We start from the raw sequence: 19,235 nt of genomic DNA on the forward strand, positions 1-19,235 counted from the left end.
TATGTATAATATCATGTCATCTGCAAATAATGACAGTTTCACTTCCTTCTTTCCAATTTGGATCCCTTTTATTTTTTCTTCATGTCTGATTGCTGTGGCTAAGACTTCCAGTACAATGTTAAATAAGAGTGGCGAAAGTGGACATCCCTGTCTTGTTCTTTTCTTAATGGAAATGTTTTTAGTTTCTGTCCATTGAGTATGATGTTGGCTGTAGGTCTTTCATATATGGCCTTTATTATGTCGAGATATGATCCCTCTATCCCTACATTGCTGAGCGTTTTTATCAGAAATGGATGCTGGATTGTGTCAAAGGCTTTTTCAGCATCTATTGATATGATCATGTGGTTTTTATTCTTCATTTTGTTTATGTGGTGTATCACGTTTATTGATTTGCGAATATTGTACCAGCCTTACATCCCTGGAATGAATCCCACTTGGTCATGGTGAATAATTTTTTTGATGTATTTCTGGATCCGATTTGCTAATATTTTGTTCAGGATTTTGGCGTCTATGTTCATCAGGGATATTGGCCTGTAGTTTTCTTTCTTCATAGTATCTTTTTCTGGTTTTGGAATTAGAATCATGCTGGCCTCATAGAACGTGTTTGGAAGTCTTCCTTCTTCTTGAATTTTTTGAAATAGTTTGAGGAGAATGGGTGTTAGTTCTTTTTTGAATGTTCGGTAAAACTCCCCCGTGAAGCCATCTGGGCCTGGGCTTTTGTTTGCTGGGAGAGTCTTGATTACCTCTTCAATTTCCTTAGTTGTTATTGGTCTGTTCAAGTTTTCTATCTCTTCTGGGAATAGTTTTGGGAGACTGTGTGTTTCTAGAAATTTGTCCATTTCGCTTAGATTGTCGAATTTGTTGCCATATAGTTGTTCATAGTAGTTGTTAACGATCTTTTGTATTTCCGTGGTGTTGGTTGTTACTTCTCCTCTTTCATTTCTGATTTTGTGTATTTGGGTTTTCTCTCTTTGTTTCTTGGTGAGTCTAGCTAAGAGTCCATCAATGTTGTTTATCTTTTTGAAAAACCAGCTCTTTGTTTCATCGATCCTTTGAATTGTTTTTTTGGCCTCTATGTAATTTATTTCTGCTCTGATCTTTACTATTTCCTTCCTTCTACTTGCTCTGGGGTTTTCTTTTTGTTTGCTTTCTAATTCTTTAAGTTGTGAGGTTAGACAGTCAATTAGAAATTTTTCTTGTTTTTTGAGGTAGGCCTGTAGTGCTATGAACTTCCCTCTCTGAACTGCTTTCGCTGCATCCCATAGATTTTGTGTTGTTGTGTGTTCATTTTCATTGGTTTCCAGGAAGTTTTTAATTTCTTCCTTGATCTCCTCGGTGACCCATTCATTGTTTAATAACATGCTATTTAGCCTCCATGTGTTGAAATGTCTTTGCATGTTCTTGTTGCAATTGATTTCTAGTTTCATGCCATTGTGATCTGAGAAGATGCTTGATATGATTTCAATCTTCTTGAACTTGTAGAGATTTAGTTTGTGTCCTATCATGTGGTCTATCTTTGAGAATGTCCCATGTGCACTTGAGAAGAATGTGTATTCTGTAGTTTTGGGGTGTAATTCTCTGTAGATATCTATTAAATCCATTTGGTCTAGTGCTTCATTTAGAGTCTCTGTTTCCTTGCTAATTTTTTGCCTAGAGGATCTATCCAGCGCTGTCAACGGGGTGTTGAAGTCCCCTGCTATGATTGTATTGTTGTCGATTTCTCCTTGGAAGTCCTCCAGAAGATTTTTAATATATTTTGGTGCTCCTATATTGGGTGCATATATGTTTATCAAGATTATATCTTCCTGTTGGATAGATCCTTTTAATATTATATAGTGGCCTTCTTTGTCTCTAGTTATGGTCTTCATTTTGAAATCTATTTTATCATATATGAGAATTGCTACCCCAGCTTTTTTTTGCTTTCCATTTGCTTGGAAAATTTTTTTCCATCCCTTCACTTTCAACCTATGTGAGTCTTTTGTTGAGAGGTGGGTCTCTTTTAATCAACATATAGATGAGTCATGCTTTCTTATCCAATCAGCTACTCTTTGTCTTTTTATGGGAGCATTCAATCCATTTACGTTTAAGGTGATTATTGATATGTACTTATTTATTGCCATTTTTGTTTAGTGTGGTTCTATTTTTCTTTCCATTTCTACTGCTAATTACAGCAGTCCTTTTAACATTTCTTGCAGTGCTGGTTTGCTGCTAATGTATTCCCTTAGCCTTTTTTGTCTGGGAAGCTCTTTATTTGATCTTCTATTTTGAATGATAGCCTTGCTGGGTAGAGTAGTCTTGGATTCAGATTTTTGTTTTTCATGACTTTGATTACTTCATGCCATTCTCTTCTGGCCTGTAGTGTTTCTTGTGAGAAGTCAGCTGAGAGCCTTATGGGGTTCCCTTTGTAGGTAACCTGTTGCTTATCTCTTGCTGCTTTTAGGATTCTCTCTTTGTCTTTAATTTGTGGCATTTTAATTACTGTGTGTCTTGGTGTGGGCCTGTTTGGGTTCTTCTTACTTGGGACTCTCTGTGCTTCTTGAACTTGAATGCCTTCTTCCTTCACCAAATTAGGGAAGTTTTCTGTCACTATTTTTTTGAATATATTCTCTATCCCTTGCTCATTTTCTTCTTCTTCTTCGGGGACTCCTATGATGCGAATATTATTACGTTTCCAGTTGTCCCACAGTTCTCTTAAGCTGTCTTCCTGTTTTTTAATAGTTTTTTCCTTTTGTTTTTCTGATTGGTTGATTTTTTCTACCCTGTCTTCTAATTCACTGATCCGGTCCTCAGCTTCCTCTACTCTGCTTTTTAAACCTTCCAATGTGTTTTTCATTTCTGATATGTCATTTTTTATCTCTTCTTGATGGTTTTTAATTTCAATTTGGCTTATTTTCAGTGTCTCTATGTCCTTACTTATGCTGTTCAGCTTCCTCAAGATCATGGCTCTGAATTCTAGCTCTGTTAACATGCCTAATTGCTCCACATTGATCTCATCTTCGGTGGAGGTGTCTTGCTCTTTCATTTGGCTTCTGTTTCTGTGTTTCACCATTTTGGCTATCACTGTGGGCTTTGGAGCCTGTCAAGTTTTCCCTGTGGGTGTTGGTGTTCTGCTGTTTGTGGCTCCCTCTCCTGTGTTTAGATGAGCGAGGGAGGACCCACGTTGAACACCACTGTCAAGTCTTACTTTCCTGGTTAAAGTTGCCAGCCCAGGAAAGGTACTGTTATCCTCTAGCTTTTTGCCTGGAGGCTAGCAGTCTAGGTTACTTGAAGAGTTTTGGGTTGTCTTTTGATTGAAAAGCTCCCTCAGGTGCTTAGCACAAGGGGATTTCCCGAGGGTGGGGCAGATGCTGGTTGTTAGTGAGCCTCAATTAGCACTTCAGTGGCCCACAGGGTGGGGTTGGATCTCCGAGGGAGGGGCTGCTGCCTCTCCTCAGAGCCCTGGGAAGGAGCAAGATGGCCACAGCCCTGCGTGGCTGCACTCAGCCAAAGCTCTGAGTGCCCTCCAAATCCCGAGTGTCCCCACACAGTTCCAGTCCAGTCTGCCCTCCCTCTGCCGGAGCCCAAGGTGAGTGGCTGTGGCTGTTTCAGCCTCTGTCCCGGCTCTGCGCTGTGGGGCCGCCTGGGAGTGTGACCCGGGGGCGCCGCTCCCAGCTAAGGCCGCTGCCGCGCTGCCGACCGTCTCGCGCCTTCGCAAGCCTACCGGGATGGAGTCAGTGTCCCTCGTTGTATGGTCCTCGCAAGCTGCTTTTCTGTTGGTTTTTCCCATCGATTTGTCTGTGTTATAGTTGTAATTCCAGTTTGGTTCTGGGAGACGGTCTGTGTAGCTTCCGTTCACTCCGCCGCCATTTTTCCTTTTTTTTCCAATCTTAGTTTTTGAAGTGGGCACAGTGTTCTAATAATGCTTTGAAGATTTTTAAAAAACAATTTACAAAGTGAGTTTTCAATTCTTAATGTAGATGTAGTCAATTTTTTCTTGTTTGGGAGCAGTGACACTGAAACTTAAAATTTTTTTATTTTTTTATTTTTATTTTATGAATTTTTATTTATTTTTTTGTTACAGATATTTTACCTTTTTACCCCATTGGCACCCCCCACCCCCCCACCCCTCCACCCTGTCCCCGGCTTAGTTGTCCATGTCCATTGGTCATGCATACATGCATATAAGTTCTGTGGTTTATCTCTTCCCACCCCCCCACCCCCCAACCCCTCCTCTGAGGAATGTCAGTCTGTGCCCTACTTCCATGTGTCTGGGTCTACTCTATTCCTCAGACTGTTATGTGAAACTTAAAATTTTTATACTTGAATTTGAAAAGGATCATATAATTAAAAACTTTAAAAAATCTTCACATGCGGATATGTTTTTTTATTGATTTGAGAGAGAGAGTGAGAGAAAGAGAGAAACATTGATCAGTTGCCTCTTGTACACACCCTGACCTGGGATTGAACCTGAAACGTAGGTATGTGCCCTGCCAGGGAAGTGAACCCACAGTCTTTTCGGTGTAAGAGACGATGCTCCAATCAACTGAGTTATGCAGCCAGGGCAAAAAAAGGATCATTTAATTTATTGCCAGTTTTTGTATTATTAACATTTTAGGCCAATACTTAGAGTAGTCTCTTTCATTCCCTGAGTACATTAGATTTTGGCAGGGAAAAAGAAAACACCTTTCTTATGTAGCTGGAAACACTGTAGATGAATCCTGTGTAATTTGCAGGGTAGAAAATTTGTACTTGGAAAGTGACAGTTTTGCAAGACAAATTGAATATATCCATTTATTTTTCAATTTGAAATCTATTTATTTTCTATTCTTTTGAAAAAAATAACTTTGGAATATATTTCAAAGGTTATCTTTGAATGAGAAGTTGAACTATACATCTAAATGCACATAAAGATGGTTCTAACCTGATAAAAATACTGAGAAGAGAAATTGCTTTGAAAATCTAAGTGAAATATTAATTAAAATGGATGGACCATGGGTAATGAGTTAAAATATGGATGATGCAGGAAAGGGTAAGGTGAGATTTTGTGTGTGTGTGTTAGTACCAATGTTAGAAGCTCAAAATGGGGTCCGTGGAAATGAATCTCAGGCTCCTCGCCTGGCAATCACGCCCCTGTCCATGCCTCTCACCTCCTGACTTGCTCCTCTTCTCATTCTATCATCTGCAGACACAGTGCAGTCCACCTTCAGGCTAGCAGTGCTTTTTTGTTTAGAAAATTCTGCCTCTGGATTTTCATGTAGTTATTTCCTCCTTGGCCTCCAGATCTTGATTTAAATGACCCTCTCAATTGTTTTCCTTGGTTTCTGTTGGACCTCAATCACTCTTTGTCCCTTTACTCCTTTATCCTCTCTAAAATGACCTTGTTCATTTATTTGTGATTTTCATGGATTCTGACCCTCTCTCCCCCACCAAGGTTGTAAATTCCTCCAAGGCAGGGATTTGTTTGTGTTGTTTATTCCTGTGTCATCAGAGTTAACTGGTACATAACAGGTGTGCAATAAATATATGATTTCACTCACAGGTAGGATATAAAACTGAAAGTAACAAATGAACAAACAAGAAGAACAAACAAACCAAACTCATAGATACAGACAACAGTGTGGTGATTACCAGAGCGAAGGCGGGGTGGGGAGTTCATAAAGGGAAAAGGGGGCCAAATATGTGGTGATGGAAGATGATTTGTCTTTGGGTGGTGGGCACACAATGTAGTATACAGACCATGTATCATAGAAATCTACACTGGAATCCTATATAATTTTATTAGCCAATGTCACCCAATAAATTTATTTTAATTAATAAATAAAATACTTTCTTAAAAATATCAGTCAAATAATTGAATTAGTAGTCAAATAATTGAATTGAAATAATTGAATCAATAATTTGATTAGTTGGTTTAAAGGTTACGATTAATTGGTTTATTTAATACTCTCCAGTGACTATAAAATTCAATCGAAGAGCAGAATTTTCTAAGGGCCCCAGGTCTTCTTAATTACCATATTAACATGTAGAGATGTAGCTTTTTCATGCTTTTTAAACATAGTTCATATAACATGATGGGTAGCATTATAATATATACAATTTCTAAAAAGAACTACTTTTGTAGTTCTACAACATGAAAGAGTTGGTTGTTTTAACTAGTAAACTTGACTCACAGAGTTATGCAGTTTATACACTTTTATCTATTAAGATATTTGAATTAATATATAAGTGGAGATGACTTTGAAGAAGAGACTGCAGAAGGAGGCCCAACATTCTTCATAAAAATTATATGCCTTTGTCAACAGTGTGGTCTCCTGAGTTTGAGAATGGCTTAGTATCTAGTTAAGAATGATCACATAGCAATGGAGCTCATTATTCAGAGCAAACAAAACTTTGGGTAATAGTGTTTTCAAGGAGATGAATTGCCTAATTTGTACTCTTGTAGTCATGGACTGCAGCTTTGCCAGGCAGAAGAAAGCCAATTAATTCTAGAGATTCTTTAAATGGTAGATTGTTGTTTGACATTTTATTTAAGACATTTGAGGCTTAGAAGATAGTATATCATCTGTAGATATTATAAGTGTTTTCTTTCTAAGTTTGTATTCTGTTAAAGTCTTATTTATTCTCTAAGATGTCATACTTCAACGAAAAATATTTTAATAACTTCTCTAGGCTTCATTTTTATTATTTCAGATGTGATTAATAAGAAATTTTTAAAGAACATACTTTTCCTACTTTTCAGATGTGGCCTTTATTTTATATTTTTCTTAAAAAATACACAAAACCTCATGAAAATGCTTTCCAAATGACTTCTTTGAATGCAGTAGGCAACATTATACTGCTGTAATAAGTGTTAAGCGATGTAACTTAAGAAATAGGCTCTTTTAAGTTGCTTTTCTGGCAATGATTTTTCAGGTTCCACATTTAAAGGTTATATTTAATTAAGTAATGCTAAACTAATGAAATATTGTCATTTCTTTAATTACATTTCAGGGCATTATTGCTACTATAAAAAAAAAGGAATATAATTTCTTAGACCAGCGGAAAATGGATTTTGACCAGGATTATGAAGAGTTTTGCAAGCAGACTAATGACCTTCATGTAGGTTGTGTAATATAATTCCTGTTGACAGTCTTTTTTTTTTTTTTTTTTTTTCTGTTCTGTATAATGCTGCTAATCATTACCCATCAGAAGGAAGAGGCGTCTTCATCACTGAGGTGACTGACAGCGACCTCAGCCTGTGTTTTGCGATTTCATGTTAATAATTGAAGGCTCTTTTTCATAGATTCAAGGGTCATAAATATAACTTTGGATAATGATCTGTAATCACAGACGTGTACATGTCTTCCATCTTAGTTCTTAGACAATTACGTTTCATCCTCTGTTGAAGGGTAGGGTGGTTATTAGAATATAAAAATTTCTTTCCATTTGTTTGTTATTTTAATAGCAATGATTATGACCAGAGGTTGTTTAAGCAAACGGTCAGTGATGTTTGGCAGATCCCAAAGGCAGGGTGGCACCCGGCCTTAGAAACAATGTTACCAGGACTGACTCAGCAAGTGGACCCCTTTCACTGTTGCTCCCCCCGCCCCCGCTCCTCTGCCTCCCCTCCTCACTGCAGATGTGCCATCTTGACTTTCAGTCCGGATGAACAGGGTGTGGCTATCATCAGCTTCTGAGAACACATCACAGGTCTAGCCACAGCTCTAAATTCCTAAGGAAAATGTTGGGATGGCAGTTCTAGCCCTGGTTCTCGTGGTAAAGCAGGAGAGATGGCACCCCCTGTGGCAGTTGGGAATGTTTGCTCTCAGAGTTGGAGAATGAAGAAGGGTAAGGTGGGGAGACAACCCACAGATGTCTACCATAATTAATATGCATACTTTTTTTCATCCCAGTGAGGTGAAAATTTGCACTATTCTGATTATAGAAGGAAAATGGCCATCTTTTACAACTTTTGCAGAATTTTTGGTTTGAAATAAGTTGGTTCACTTTAAGGGAAGAAGAATTCTGAGGCAGTTTTGGAGGGGTGAGTTCAGTGGTAGAAGGAATCATAATAAACCAGCTAATTCTATATGTCAGGTACTGTTCTAAGCACTTTATAGGTGTTAACTCATTTTATTTTATTTTTTTGTTAATCCTAACCCCAGGATATTTCTCCATTGATTTTTTTTTTATCCTCACTTGAGGACATTTTTCCATCGTTGCTTAGATAGAGTGGGAGGAAGAGAGAGGAAGAAAGAGAGAAACATCGATGTGAAAGAGACACATTGAGTGGCTACCTCCCGCGCAACCCCAACCGGGGCCGGGGACAAGCCGCAACCAAGGTACGTGCCCTTAGCAGGAACCAAACCTGGGTCTTTCTGGACCACAGGCTGATGCTCTAACCACTGAGCAAACAAGCCAGGGCTCTCCATTGATTTTTAGATAGAATGGAAGAGAGGGAAGGAGGGAGGGACACACATACACACATCAATGGGAGACAGAGACATTGGTTGGTTGCCACCTGCATGACCCTGGCTAGGGCCACGGATCGAACCCGCAACCCACCTGCATGCCCTTGGCCTCTGAGCCAAACCAGCCAGGGTGGTGTTAATTTATTTAATAATCACACTAATCCTATCAAGTCAGTGCTCTTAGTGCCCTCATTTTTGCAGAGGAGCAAACCGAGTCACTGTGAGGTTAAGTGACTTGCCTCAAATCACAGAGATAACAAGTGGTCATGTGGGGATTAGGCCCAGGCAGTCTGGCTCTAGGATTCAAGTTTTTTTTTTTTTTTTTTTATCATCCTCACCGAGGACATTTTTCCATTTTTTTGTTCAGGTAGAGTGGGAGGGAGAGAGAGGAACAGAGAGAGAGAGAAACATCGATGTGAAAAGGACACATCGAGTGGTTGCCACCGGCACAAGCACCCAGGGCCGGGGACAAACTGCAACCGAGGTACACGCCCTTAGCGGGAACCGAACCCGGGTCTCTCTGGACCGCAGGTCGACGCTCTAACCGCTGAGCCAAACCGGCCAGGGCGGATTCAAGTTTTTAACCACTATGTTATAAGACATATTTCAGTTGGTGGGGAGATACAATGCTTGTAGTAATTTAAACAATGACCACTTTTAGGGACTGATTCAGACTTAATGACAACGGATCTTGATGTCTTCTTGTTAGAAACTGATGGACAGTAGCAGATTCTGACTCTGTGCTCCGTGATCAATGTGTATTTGTCAGGTCTTTACCTGTTTTCCGGCACTTGCTGATATGTGGTGCTTCAGTAGCATGTATGTGGAATATAGGTCGGTGGTGAACACTTTGAGGGAAGGACTCAGGTTTATTCCTACTTGTGTCTCCAGGGGTCTGGTGGGTGGCACCTTATGTAATTGGAGAGCAAAGAATGTTTGCTGAATTAAAGTGTGAGTAATGAATTAAGAAGTCTAGATTTATTATAATTAAACAAGCATTTACCGTACATCAATTATGTATTAGGCTTCTATGCTGTGGGTTATGAACACAGAAATAAATGAAGTAGATTTTCTCTTAAAGCTCACAGCAGACAGAAGGCAGATATGTGCTCTGATAGAAACACAAGTACACATATGTTAGAAGTATAACATTCTGATATTATACCAGGCATTGAGGATGCAAAGATCAAAGACATAGTCCACAGAAGCCTCAAGAAACTTAGAGGGAGTACAGGCCTATGAAACTTTATATAGAACCTGAGCATTTCTACAACCCATGAGGCAGGATGCAAGCCTAGGAGAAAAACAGTCCCACACTGCTGCTTGCCTGGGATCAGAAAAGCCTCAGAAAGAAGCTGATGCTTGGGGCCAGAACAGTGTTTGTATTTCCCAAGTAAATGGAGGGAAATGAGTGGGGAGACCACTTTTTATAATTCCAAAAATATAATTGTGTAATTGTTCTACATCCTGGTGTTTAAGCATTAGTTATAGACATTAGTTCCTATTCTCTTATATATTTTCTTTTTAAAAATTTAATTCTATTAATGTCTTACCTTGCAGCTCAGTAATGGCCCATATCTCTCTCTGGTTGGATGACTACTTTTCCTTTGACTTCTTTATCTCTTTCTCTATCCTCTTTCTCTTAACTAAACTTTCTACACATTCCCCTGTAAGTAACTCACGAACTCAGCCATTGTCTCTATAAAATCAGGGTGAAAATTCCAAACTAACCAGCAGTCTGGATGGAGTATTGGGGGCGAGCCTTGGAGACTGGAATGGAGAGGCTCAGTAACTGGAGGGTGGGGTGCAGTACATAGGTGCCTCGGATCAGGGTTGTGTCAGGACAGTATTGTCAAGGTGACCAGAGCCTGGAATCCTATCCAGATTTCAAGTTCATGCTGGTACTAATAGGTCAAACAGAAAATTGAGTAGGAGCTGGGAGCCCATAACTAGTAAAGACAAGTGTGAGAATTCCATGGCTGGACTCTAAAAGACGGTTAGAATGAACCTAATGCCCAGAGAGAAAAGAAGACAAATTCAAGGTCCTAGGTTCATGGAGAGCTCAGCATAGGCCTTTGTGAAGTTATAGGATGGAAAAACAGGGAAAAGCAGCTGCCAGTGTTAGGGCTCAGTGAAGATTTGCTGGGGCCTGAAGTTGGAGGTGGGGCGTGGAGGCATTGCAAATGCCCCCGTTCTGCAGAGTTCATGCTCAGAGATGTTTATGTAGTGAAGAAGTTGGAGTGTTTATTTGGGGAGGCTAACTCTACTGTTCTGTATAACTTCAGTAGAAGCAGTGAGAAGTATTGGAGGCGCCTTGTTACAGGTTTAGCTGTCCTCAGCTTTGGGGTTTCACAGTGGGAGCACTGTGGCTTGCCCCCAGAGAGCAACATCTCTTCAAGCGCTAGCTGTTTGCAGTGGCGTGCTGGATATTTCCAGCTGGTCGTCCTGCCAAATTACTTACGTGAAGTCAAACTCATCTCGGGACTAATTCTCGCTGCACACGAAAATGGCTTCCCAGTTTGATCACGACATAAATTAATCTTTTTAGCATTGTAGAGGCTCAGAACTTCTCTCTGGTAAATTGAGAAAAAAGAATTGATTGGAACTTTCCCTTGAAACACAAAGTAGAAAATAATAAAATAATTATTCTGTCTTTTATTTAACTCAATTTATAGTTTAATGACAACTCCATGCTAAATCTTAGAGTGCACAGAGAATAAATAAATCATGTAGCTTGTTTCTCAGTGCAGTTGTTTTTATTTTTGGACAAAGTTGTACAATGCTATAAGATGTGTGAGGTTCTCAGGAAAACCCACCATGAAAATTGCTTTGGAAAATAGATTTGAAGGCTTTAAGAAATTGATATTTAGGTCATTATTTTGGAACATGTCTTCTTGGGAGATACTTATTTTTTTCCTGTAGGGGTCCCTGGCCCTGCACTGTGGATGTGTCCCTGTGGAGTGGCTTTGTGTTGCTTCTGCTGGGGCCCTAGAGGTTTTGCCCTCCCAGACTAGCTGTATGTTAATTTCTTGGGAGAGACTTCTCTCATCTCATGAGTAGTTAAACTAAGACCCCTCATCTAGGTGTGGCACAGGCATGGAATTTCAATTGCTTTGGGACAGGGATCTGTAAACTATGCCCATGGGCCAAACCTGCCCTACATTGTTGTTCATGGGTTGTCTATGGCTGTCTTTCCACTGCGGTGGTAGGCGAGCAATTGTGGAAGAGACGCATATCAGCTGGCTCTTTCTAGAGGAAGTAAAGGGCTTGGTTTACCATTCACAGCACTGGCCAGCTGGTAAGCTCCCCCTGCTACTTTCCCCGACTTATAGACAGTATCTAACCCCCCTGGCATGGGCTGGGCAGCACTTCAGGGCCCTGCCTTTCTGCAGGGATTGTTGAGAGCATTAGGGCCCAACAGCTTCTCTACCCACATTGTGATCAAGCCTCAGTGTCTACCCCAGGCCCTGTACCTCAGCCAGCACCTCTGGAGCCTGCCGCAGGCCGACTCCTGGGACTGCTCTGGTTCTCGGGTCCCTCTGTGCTCTGGTTTCTGGGCATTTCCCTGTCTTTCAAGCTCAGGTGTGAGAACAAAGTTTTCTGTTATAGTTTGTTCTGTATTATATGTGATTGTAGAGAATTCGGAAGCTCTTTTATCTTGATGCTAAATAGGACTTTACCTAATGCTAATTCATGTTCATAAGCAGATTTTCTTCTGTTTTAGAATGAGTTGCAGAAGTTCATGGATGTTACATTTGACAAGATTCAAAACACAAATCAAGCTCTAAGTATGTTAAAGAAATTTGAAAGGTAAAAGTCTAGAACAGTTTTCTAAGTTCGGTTTTCTAAAATTGGGGTGATATGAACATAGGTTAGCTTGCATTATTGTTATTATTTCATATTCTAATGTAGTGATTTTTAACTGTTTTTGTTTCATGGCACACAAACTAATTACTAAAATTCTGTGTCACAACAAAAAATATATTTTTTGCCGATCTGACAAAAAAATAGGTGTAATTTTGATTGATTAACAAAAAAGTGATTACCTACCCTTTTTGCTCCCAAGTGATTTTTAAAAAAATCAGTTGCCTATACTTGAATGAACCAATCAGATGCAACATTATCATGCAGTGTGACCAGTAAGATACAACTCTGTTATGTGGCTTATATATTTATGGTTCATGATAGGGCGTTTGCATTGGACAGCTATTGTTGTGGTGGCTATTGTCGTTTTTTTTTATTTGACAATCTAAGAGAAAAGAGGTCAGTTCTTCTGAGTCAGGTATTGCATGTTTTTCCATACATACTATATTTTAAAAACCACTTTGTTGTGATATGATGTATTAATACTATTTTGATTTTTAAAATTCGCCAAATATCTTATTTTCTTCCATTAACATGTGTGTTAAAATGACTTTACAAAGGAGATTGCTAGATATTGTCCCATTAATTCAAGCCTTTCACTTAACAAAAAATCAGATTGAATATACCCAATCTTGGTATTGATGACAAATACCGGCGTATCCTCAAAAACTATGGAGCTGACATTGATATGGTCGCAAAGCTGTATTCAAAGCAGAAATGTGATCCTCCGTTGGCCCGAGACCAGCCTCCCATTGCTGGGAAGATTCTGTGGGCGCGTCAGCTGTTCCACAGGATTCAGCAACCAATGCAGCTTTTCCAGCAGCACCCAACTGTGCTTCGGACGCCGGAAGCCAGACCCGTGATTTACAGTTACAACAGAGTGGCCAAGGTCCTCCTGGAGTTTGAGGTTCTGTACCACCGGGTGTGGCTTCAACAAGTAAGTCTGTACATTTATGTTCTTCAAAGACATCTCCATTTCAATCAGTGGAAAATCCTCCCCTAGCATTGAACAGTTTTATTTTTGTAGAGAGTTGAGTTCGCAGGTATTTTATGTGACAGGTTTGGTTGAATGTAGGTAGATAATCAGTTAAAGAGTGTAATATGTCCATGAGGAAAAATAATGATTCATTTAAAAAAAAATCACAGCCAGGTAACAAACTTACTTTTATATAATTTACAAACTCATAAAGGAGAAGGTCTTGTTTATTGGCTCTTTTACCTGGTTGATTAGGATTTCTTCACTTTTTTTGTGTGCGTGTTCAGTTTTCTTTTTTTTTCTTTAACAATTATTTTTTAATATTAGAAAGAAACATTGAAGTGAGAATGAAACATCGATCAGCTGCCTCTTGCACCCCCCATCTGACAGGGGATCAAGCCTGCATGTGCCCTGACTAAGAATCGAACTGGCAACCCGTTGGTGCACAGAATGATGCCCAACCAACTGAGCCACACTGGCCAGGGCTCCATTCAGTTTCTTAATGTGTCAGTGAACACTAGTATGTGTGTTAAACAAAGTCTTAAGTTTTCTTTGATCATACTACGTTAATTAATTTACATTTCAAACCCTACCAACACTTGTTTTTATTTTTTTTTAAGGATAAAATTCAGCCTTACTGGGCCTCTAAAATGGTTTCTCATTTTCCTGGTTCAGTTTTTGGTATCTGAGCCAATACAGAGATGTCTCCATAGTGGTATTCTTGCTTTTCTAGGTAACTAAAAACAGTTTAGTAGGTTTTTATGACACTCTTATTAGGAAAAATAACTGGGTAGGAATAAAGGTATCAGGGAGCTAAATGGTTTGAGAAGCTACTCTTAATTGCATTATCCACTGATAACTTCAATGTGAGAGAATCATGACCCAAGCATTTTGTTGAATTGACTGTGCAACATCATCCCCGAGGACTTGAAGACCCTTTTCTGAAGTGAACCTAGGAGAAGAGTGCGTGGCCCCATTGTCTTTAGTTTGAGAAGCTCAACCACATGGAAGAACTTTTAATGAGCCTCTCCCAGGAATGGCTAAGCTAGATGCTCTATGTATGCATTGAACTTTCTAATAGTGAAAATGTTGATCTCTTCTCAGATTGATAAAATTCACATAGGACTGGAGGCTTCTTTATTGGTGAAGGCTCCAGGCACAGGAGAATTGTTTGTAAACTTGGATCCTCAGATATTAACCTTATTTAGAGAAACAAAGTGCATGTCACAGATGGGTCTGCACGTTTCCCCATTTGCAGCTGCCCTTTTCCAGAAGCGGGATGTGTACAAAAAGAACTTCGGTAACATGAAGGTATAGTGCTTTTCTTTTCCTCTTCCTGGCTAGCTCCAATTTGTGTTTTAGAAACGATGATGGTGTATCACTGTTGAGGACCAGAAAGTGCCCAGGGTGACCGGAGTGGAGTGACAGGAGGGAGAGTGCCGTGGAATGCGGCTGCAGGGTGGGCAAGGCCAGGTCTCACAAACCAAGGTTACAAGTTGGAGTGCACCAGGAAGCCATTGGAGAAATTTGAGCAGGAAAAAGGGAACGATAACTTTTACAGTAAAAACCATTCTCACTGCTGGGTGAAGAATAGATTTTATAGTGAACAAGCGTGTCAACATGAAGCCAGTTTGAAGGCTGATGCATTGGTTCAGGATGGAGATGATGGTGGCTTAAAGTAGATGTCAGCCAAGTAGTAGAGCAGTGAATTAGAGACTTATGTCAATAGGCAGGTTATGAGAGGGCTCATGGATGATTCTTTGCTTTTAGTGTGAGCAACTCAATGGATTTACTCAAAGTATGGCTTTATTACCGTGTAGGTTATATTCTACACAGCTTGCTCAGTAAAATGCGTTGGCCCTGAACGGACATTCCACTTATAGAGATGGCAAAGTCTGGAACTAGTTTATTTTGGGGGACAGGAGGGAATCATTTGTTCCCACCTTAAATATAAGATGATGTTTAGAGAGCGAAGTGGAGGTGTTATCCATACCGATAGTAAGTCTGGAGTTGGGTGCAGAAGTCAAAGTTGAAGATGACATATATTTGAGAGTTATCAGAATATAGTTGCTATTTAAAGTCATTGTTCTGTGAGATCTCCAAGAAAGAGAATGTAGATAAAGAAAAGTAGAGAGCCTAGACCAAACCCAGACAAGCTCCAATATTGACAAGTCTGATAGAAGAGGTTGACTATGCCAATAAAATTAAAGAATGACCTTTGAGGTGGGAGGAAACAGAATGTCAAGGAAGCCAAGGGTAAGAAGAGCATCATGAGGGAGGGATTGGTCAGCAGTGACAAGTGGTGCCCAGAGGACAATTGAAATAAGGTCGTGATATTAATGCAGCCATGATATTTGACAATATGACCACTGATACAATTTTATAGGAGTTAACATGATAGTATAAGGCCAATAAAGCATGCATTTGCATAATGCTCTAAATTTTAAGCCATTTTCATGTTTATTATTCCATTAGATATGTTCCACAACCATGTTAGGTAAGGCAATATACTATTATAGTGTTTTATAGATGACAAAACCATGGCTCAGAAAAGCTGAATGACGTAGCCAAGGTCTCATAGCTATTAAGTGGCAGAAGTGGGACCAGAACCCAGACTTGGGGACTACTGTGTTCCTATTCCTCCATGTTATATTAGAAAGTTAATATTGGCAATGGGCAGACATTCCCGAAATGCGGGCTTACCACATACTAGTCAGCATGTTGGGATTCCCTTTTAGCCGCTTAGTCTATCTACATCTTTACAAAGAAAATAGTATTTTTTATTAAGATACAATATTTAGCCCTGGCCAGTTTGGCTCAGCAGTTAGAGTGTCGGCCTGCGGTCCAGAGAGACCCCGGATCGGTTTCCGCTAGGGGTGCGTACCTTGGTTGCAGTTTGTCCCTGGCCCTGGTTGTTTGTGCAGATGGCAGCCACTCGATGTGTCCCTTTCACATCGATATTTCTCTCTCTCTCTCTCCCTCCCAGTCTATCTGAACAAAAAATGGAAAAATGTCCTTGAGTGAGGATTAAAAAAAAAAAGATAAAATATTTATAAGAATATAAAATTGATGATAATTTTGTCCACAGAATTGTTTTAGTTATCTGTTGCATATAACAAACAACCTCAAATGTACTGGCTTAAAATAATCATTTCATTATATCTCATGATTCAGTGGGTAAAGCATTTAAGCAAGGCTTGAGGAGGTGATTCTCCTGTTCCACGTGGCATTGACTAAGGTTATTTAGTACTGCTGGCAGATGTTCAGTCTGGAAGGGCCAGGATGGCTCCATTCTCATATCTGGTTCTTTGGTGGGGTTGGCTGGAAGCTTTCCTCTGCTGAAACTAAGGACTGGAGCAACTACATGTGGCCTTCCAGTATGGAGACCTCAGGGTAGTAGAATTTCTTATATGGCAACTTAGGGTTCCAAGAGTGGGTGTTAAATAAATAAAGAGAAAGCTGTGTGGCCTTTAGGACAGCTCAGTGTCTCATAGCATCACTTCTGTTGTGCTTTGTTAGACTCCATAAATCCACCCAGATTCAAGGAGAGGGGACATAGACCCCAACCCATGAGGGGAGAAAGGTCAAAGAACGTTTTAAAAACTACCACAGTTGTAAATGACAATCAAAGCAAGTAAAGTATTATCTGGTTGACATTTATTGTATCTTGGAGACTGAAAGAGTTAGAGGTTCCTACCCCAACATGAACAGATGGTAAGAGCAGGTCTAGTGGCAGATTTGGGGAACCATCTTAGGTGACAGTTATTGTGCTGAATATTTAATACAGCTTTCAGGCTTCAGATATGCAAAGTAGCTGAGAATTTGTATTCTTTGTCTATTTCTTGGAAGACAGTTCAAAGTAGAAAGAAATGAGACAGTATTCACCACCAGGAGCTACAAGTATAGATTCTGAAGCCAATTTGATCTGGATTCGAACGATTATCTTTGGGAAAATTCCTGTACCCTTTTAAACCTTAGTTTTTCATTTATGAAATGGATGAGTAATACTTCATGGGATTAAAGGATTAGGGTGGGACATAGAAAAATGTTTGTAAGAATGGCTTCCCAAATAGAATAAGTGATGGACAGTGTGGAAAAAAAAAGGTAAGCAGCAGAGAAAAGCTTCAGGAAATGTGTAAGTAGCTGCTAACAGAACCTTCAAATTTAGGCTTTTTGAAGGTGGCTTTTATGGAAATTGAAAGGATATATAGAAATTGTGGAAAAGTGTTATATGAAGAAAGGATTACGCGACTCATTTGAGAAATGTTGGGTTTAACAACATTCACAAAGTCCACTGAGCTTTTCATTTCCTTCTTGCAATTTTCTCAGAATTGTTAATATTAGTTGACTGTTCAGGAGGGGAGATAATTTATACAGCATTTTCCAAACTTGTCCGTTCAGAGACCAATTTTCTTATGGAATCTCTGGGGCTTGCATTTCAGGAAAAATACTTTGGAAAACATTAATAACAAAGTAACACCAACATGCACATTAAAGATATGAACTTAAAAACAATTGAATTTAATAAATAGATTAAAGTTCATTTCTTATAATTAATTATTGTTGACATTAACATTATTATAAAAGGTAGGCTGAAAGTACTATTACTCTTATTTAAAAATAGTAGCATATGAACAAATTGCTGGTACAGTTCAACATTAACCACAGGTAAATTTAGTGAAGGACCAGAACCCATGAGATTTTTTTTTTTATCACAAATTCTCCTTCTAATGAGAACTAATTTATTAATTAGAGCCATATGGTTCATCATCTCCTGTGTGCCAAGTATTGTTTCAGACATGTTGAACAAAGCAGACAAAATTCTTGTCATTACAGAACGTATATTCTAGTTGGGTAAAACAGAAGGCAAACAATGAGCTTCATAAATGCATAAATTATATAGTCTTATCAGAAAATGATAGGTGCTATGGAAAAAATAGGGCAAAGAAGATGGAGTATGGAGATGTTTTTGGTTATGGTTTAGGATCTTAAGTAGGTAGTCAGGATAGGCCTAATTGAGAAGGTGGTATTTGAATAATTATTTCAGGGAGATGCAAAGGCTCTAAGGCTAAGGAATACATTAGGGTAGGAGCAGATAAGAGAGGAAAAGAGTTTTTAGAGATGAAGTCAGAGAAGTAATGGAGTCCAGATTGGGTAGATCTTTGCAGACCAACATAAGAGCTTGTAGCCCTGAGTAAGATGGGAAGCCATGTGGCTACGTAAGCAGAGGAGTTACATGATTTAACTTAGATTTTGAAAGAATTACTCTTGCGGCTATATTGAGCAAGAAGCAGGGAGACAATGGTGGACCATTACAATAGAGTCAATGATGGTGGTAGCAGTGGTAAGCGTCAGTAGGATCTCTTTTTGGATATGGAGCAAACAAGATATCCTTATGGAGTGCATGTAGGTGTGAGATAGAGGATTTGAGGATGACTTTTGAGTTATGACCTGAGAACTAGATGGATGGAGTTGCTGTCAGTTGAGATAGAGAATGCTTTGGGCAGAGAACTTTGGGGGAAGAAAAGACTTTCAGTTTTAGACATGTCAAGTTTCAAATGTCTGCTATATTTTCAAGTAGAAGTATTGAGTAGCTGCTTGCCATGTATGAATCTAGACTTGAGGAGTGAGATCTGGACTGGAGATGTAATTCGGTTGTCTCAGTATATGGATATACTTAAAGTCATGACACTTGATAATATCAACACTGGTACCTGACTCCTTATGTTTTGGGTCTTGCATCAGGATTTGGTTTACAATTCCAGCAAGGGACTGAGGCAGACTTCTGGTTACCCTGACACTTTGGTTGATGAGTATGGTCCACAGGAAGTGGTCCAGAGGAGCTAACCTGCATACAAATCTGACCATGCAAACTTAGTGATACACAGGCCAAAGCACTGGTAACATGACTTAACCTGGTTTAGAAAAGTCACTTGGCCTCAAAATTTTCTCCCCTTTTGGGCTGG

General features: G+C 39.5%; 1 protein-coding gene across 1 annotated transcript in view; it reads left to right on the forward strand.

Annotated features, from left to right (window-relative positions):
• Positions 1-19,235, forward strand: part of DNAH5 (dynein axonemal heavy chain 5) — a 286,089-nt gene that overhangs the window by 97,722 nt on the left and 169,132 nt on the right. Inside the window, exons 14-17 of the mRNA XM_036278902.1 lie at positions 6,970-7,077; positions 12,154-12,239; positions 12,909-13,230; positions 14,374-14,580. Of these exons, the coding sequence (XP_036134795.1) occupies positions 6,970-7,077; positions 12,154-12,239; positions 12,909-13,230; positions 14,374-14,580 (723 nt within the window). The remainder of the gene's footprint in view (positions 1-6,969; positions 7,078-12,153; positions 12,240-12,908; positions 13,231-14,373; positions 14,581-19,235) is intronic.

This window comes from Molossus molossus, unplaced genomic scaffold (assembly GCF_014108415.1).
Source record: "Molossus molossus isolate mMolMol1 unplaced genomic scaffold, mMolMol1.p scaffold_m16_p_3, whole genome shotgun sequence".
In the NCBI taxonomy this organism is placed as follows: domain Eukaryota; kingdom Metazoa; phylum Chordata; class Mammalia; order Chiroptera; family Molossidae; genus Molossus; species Molossus molossus.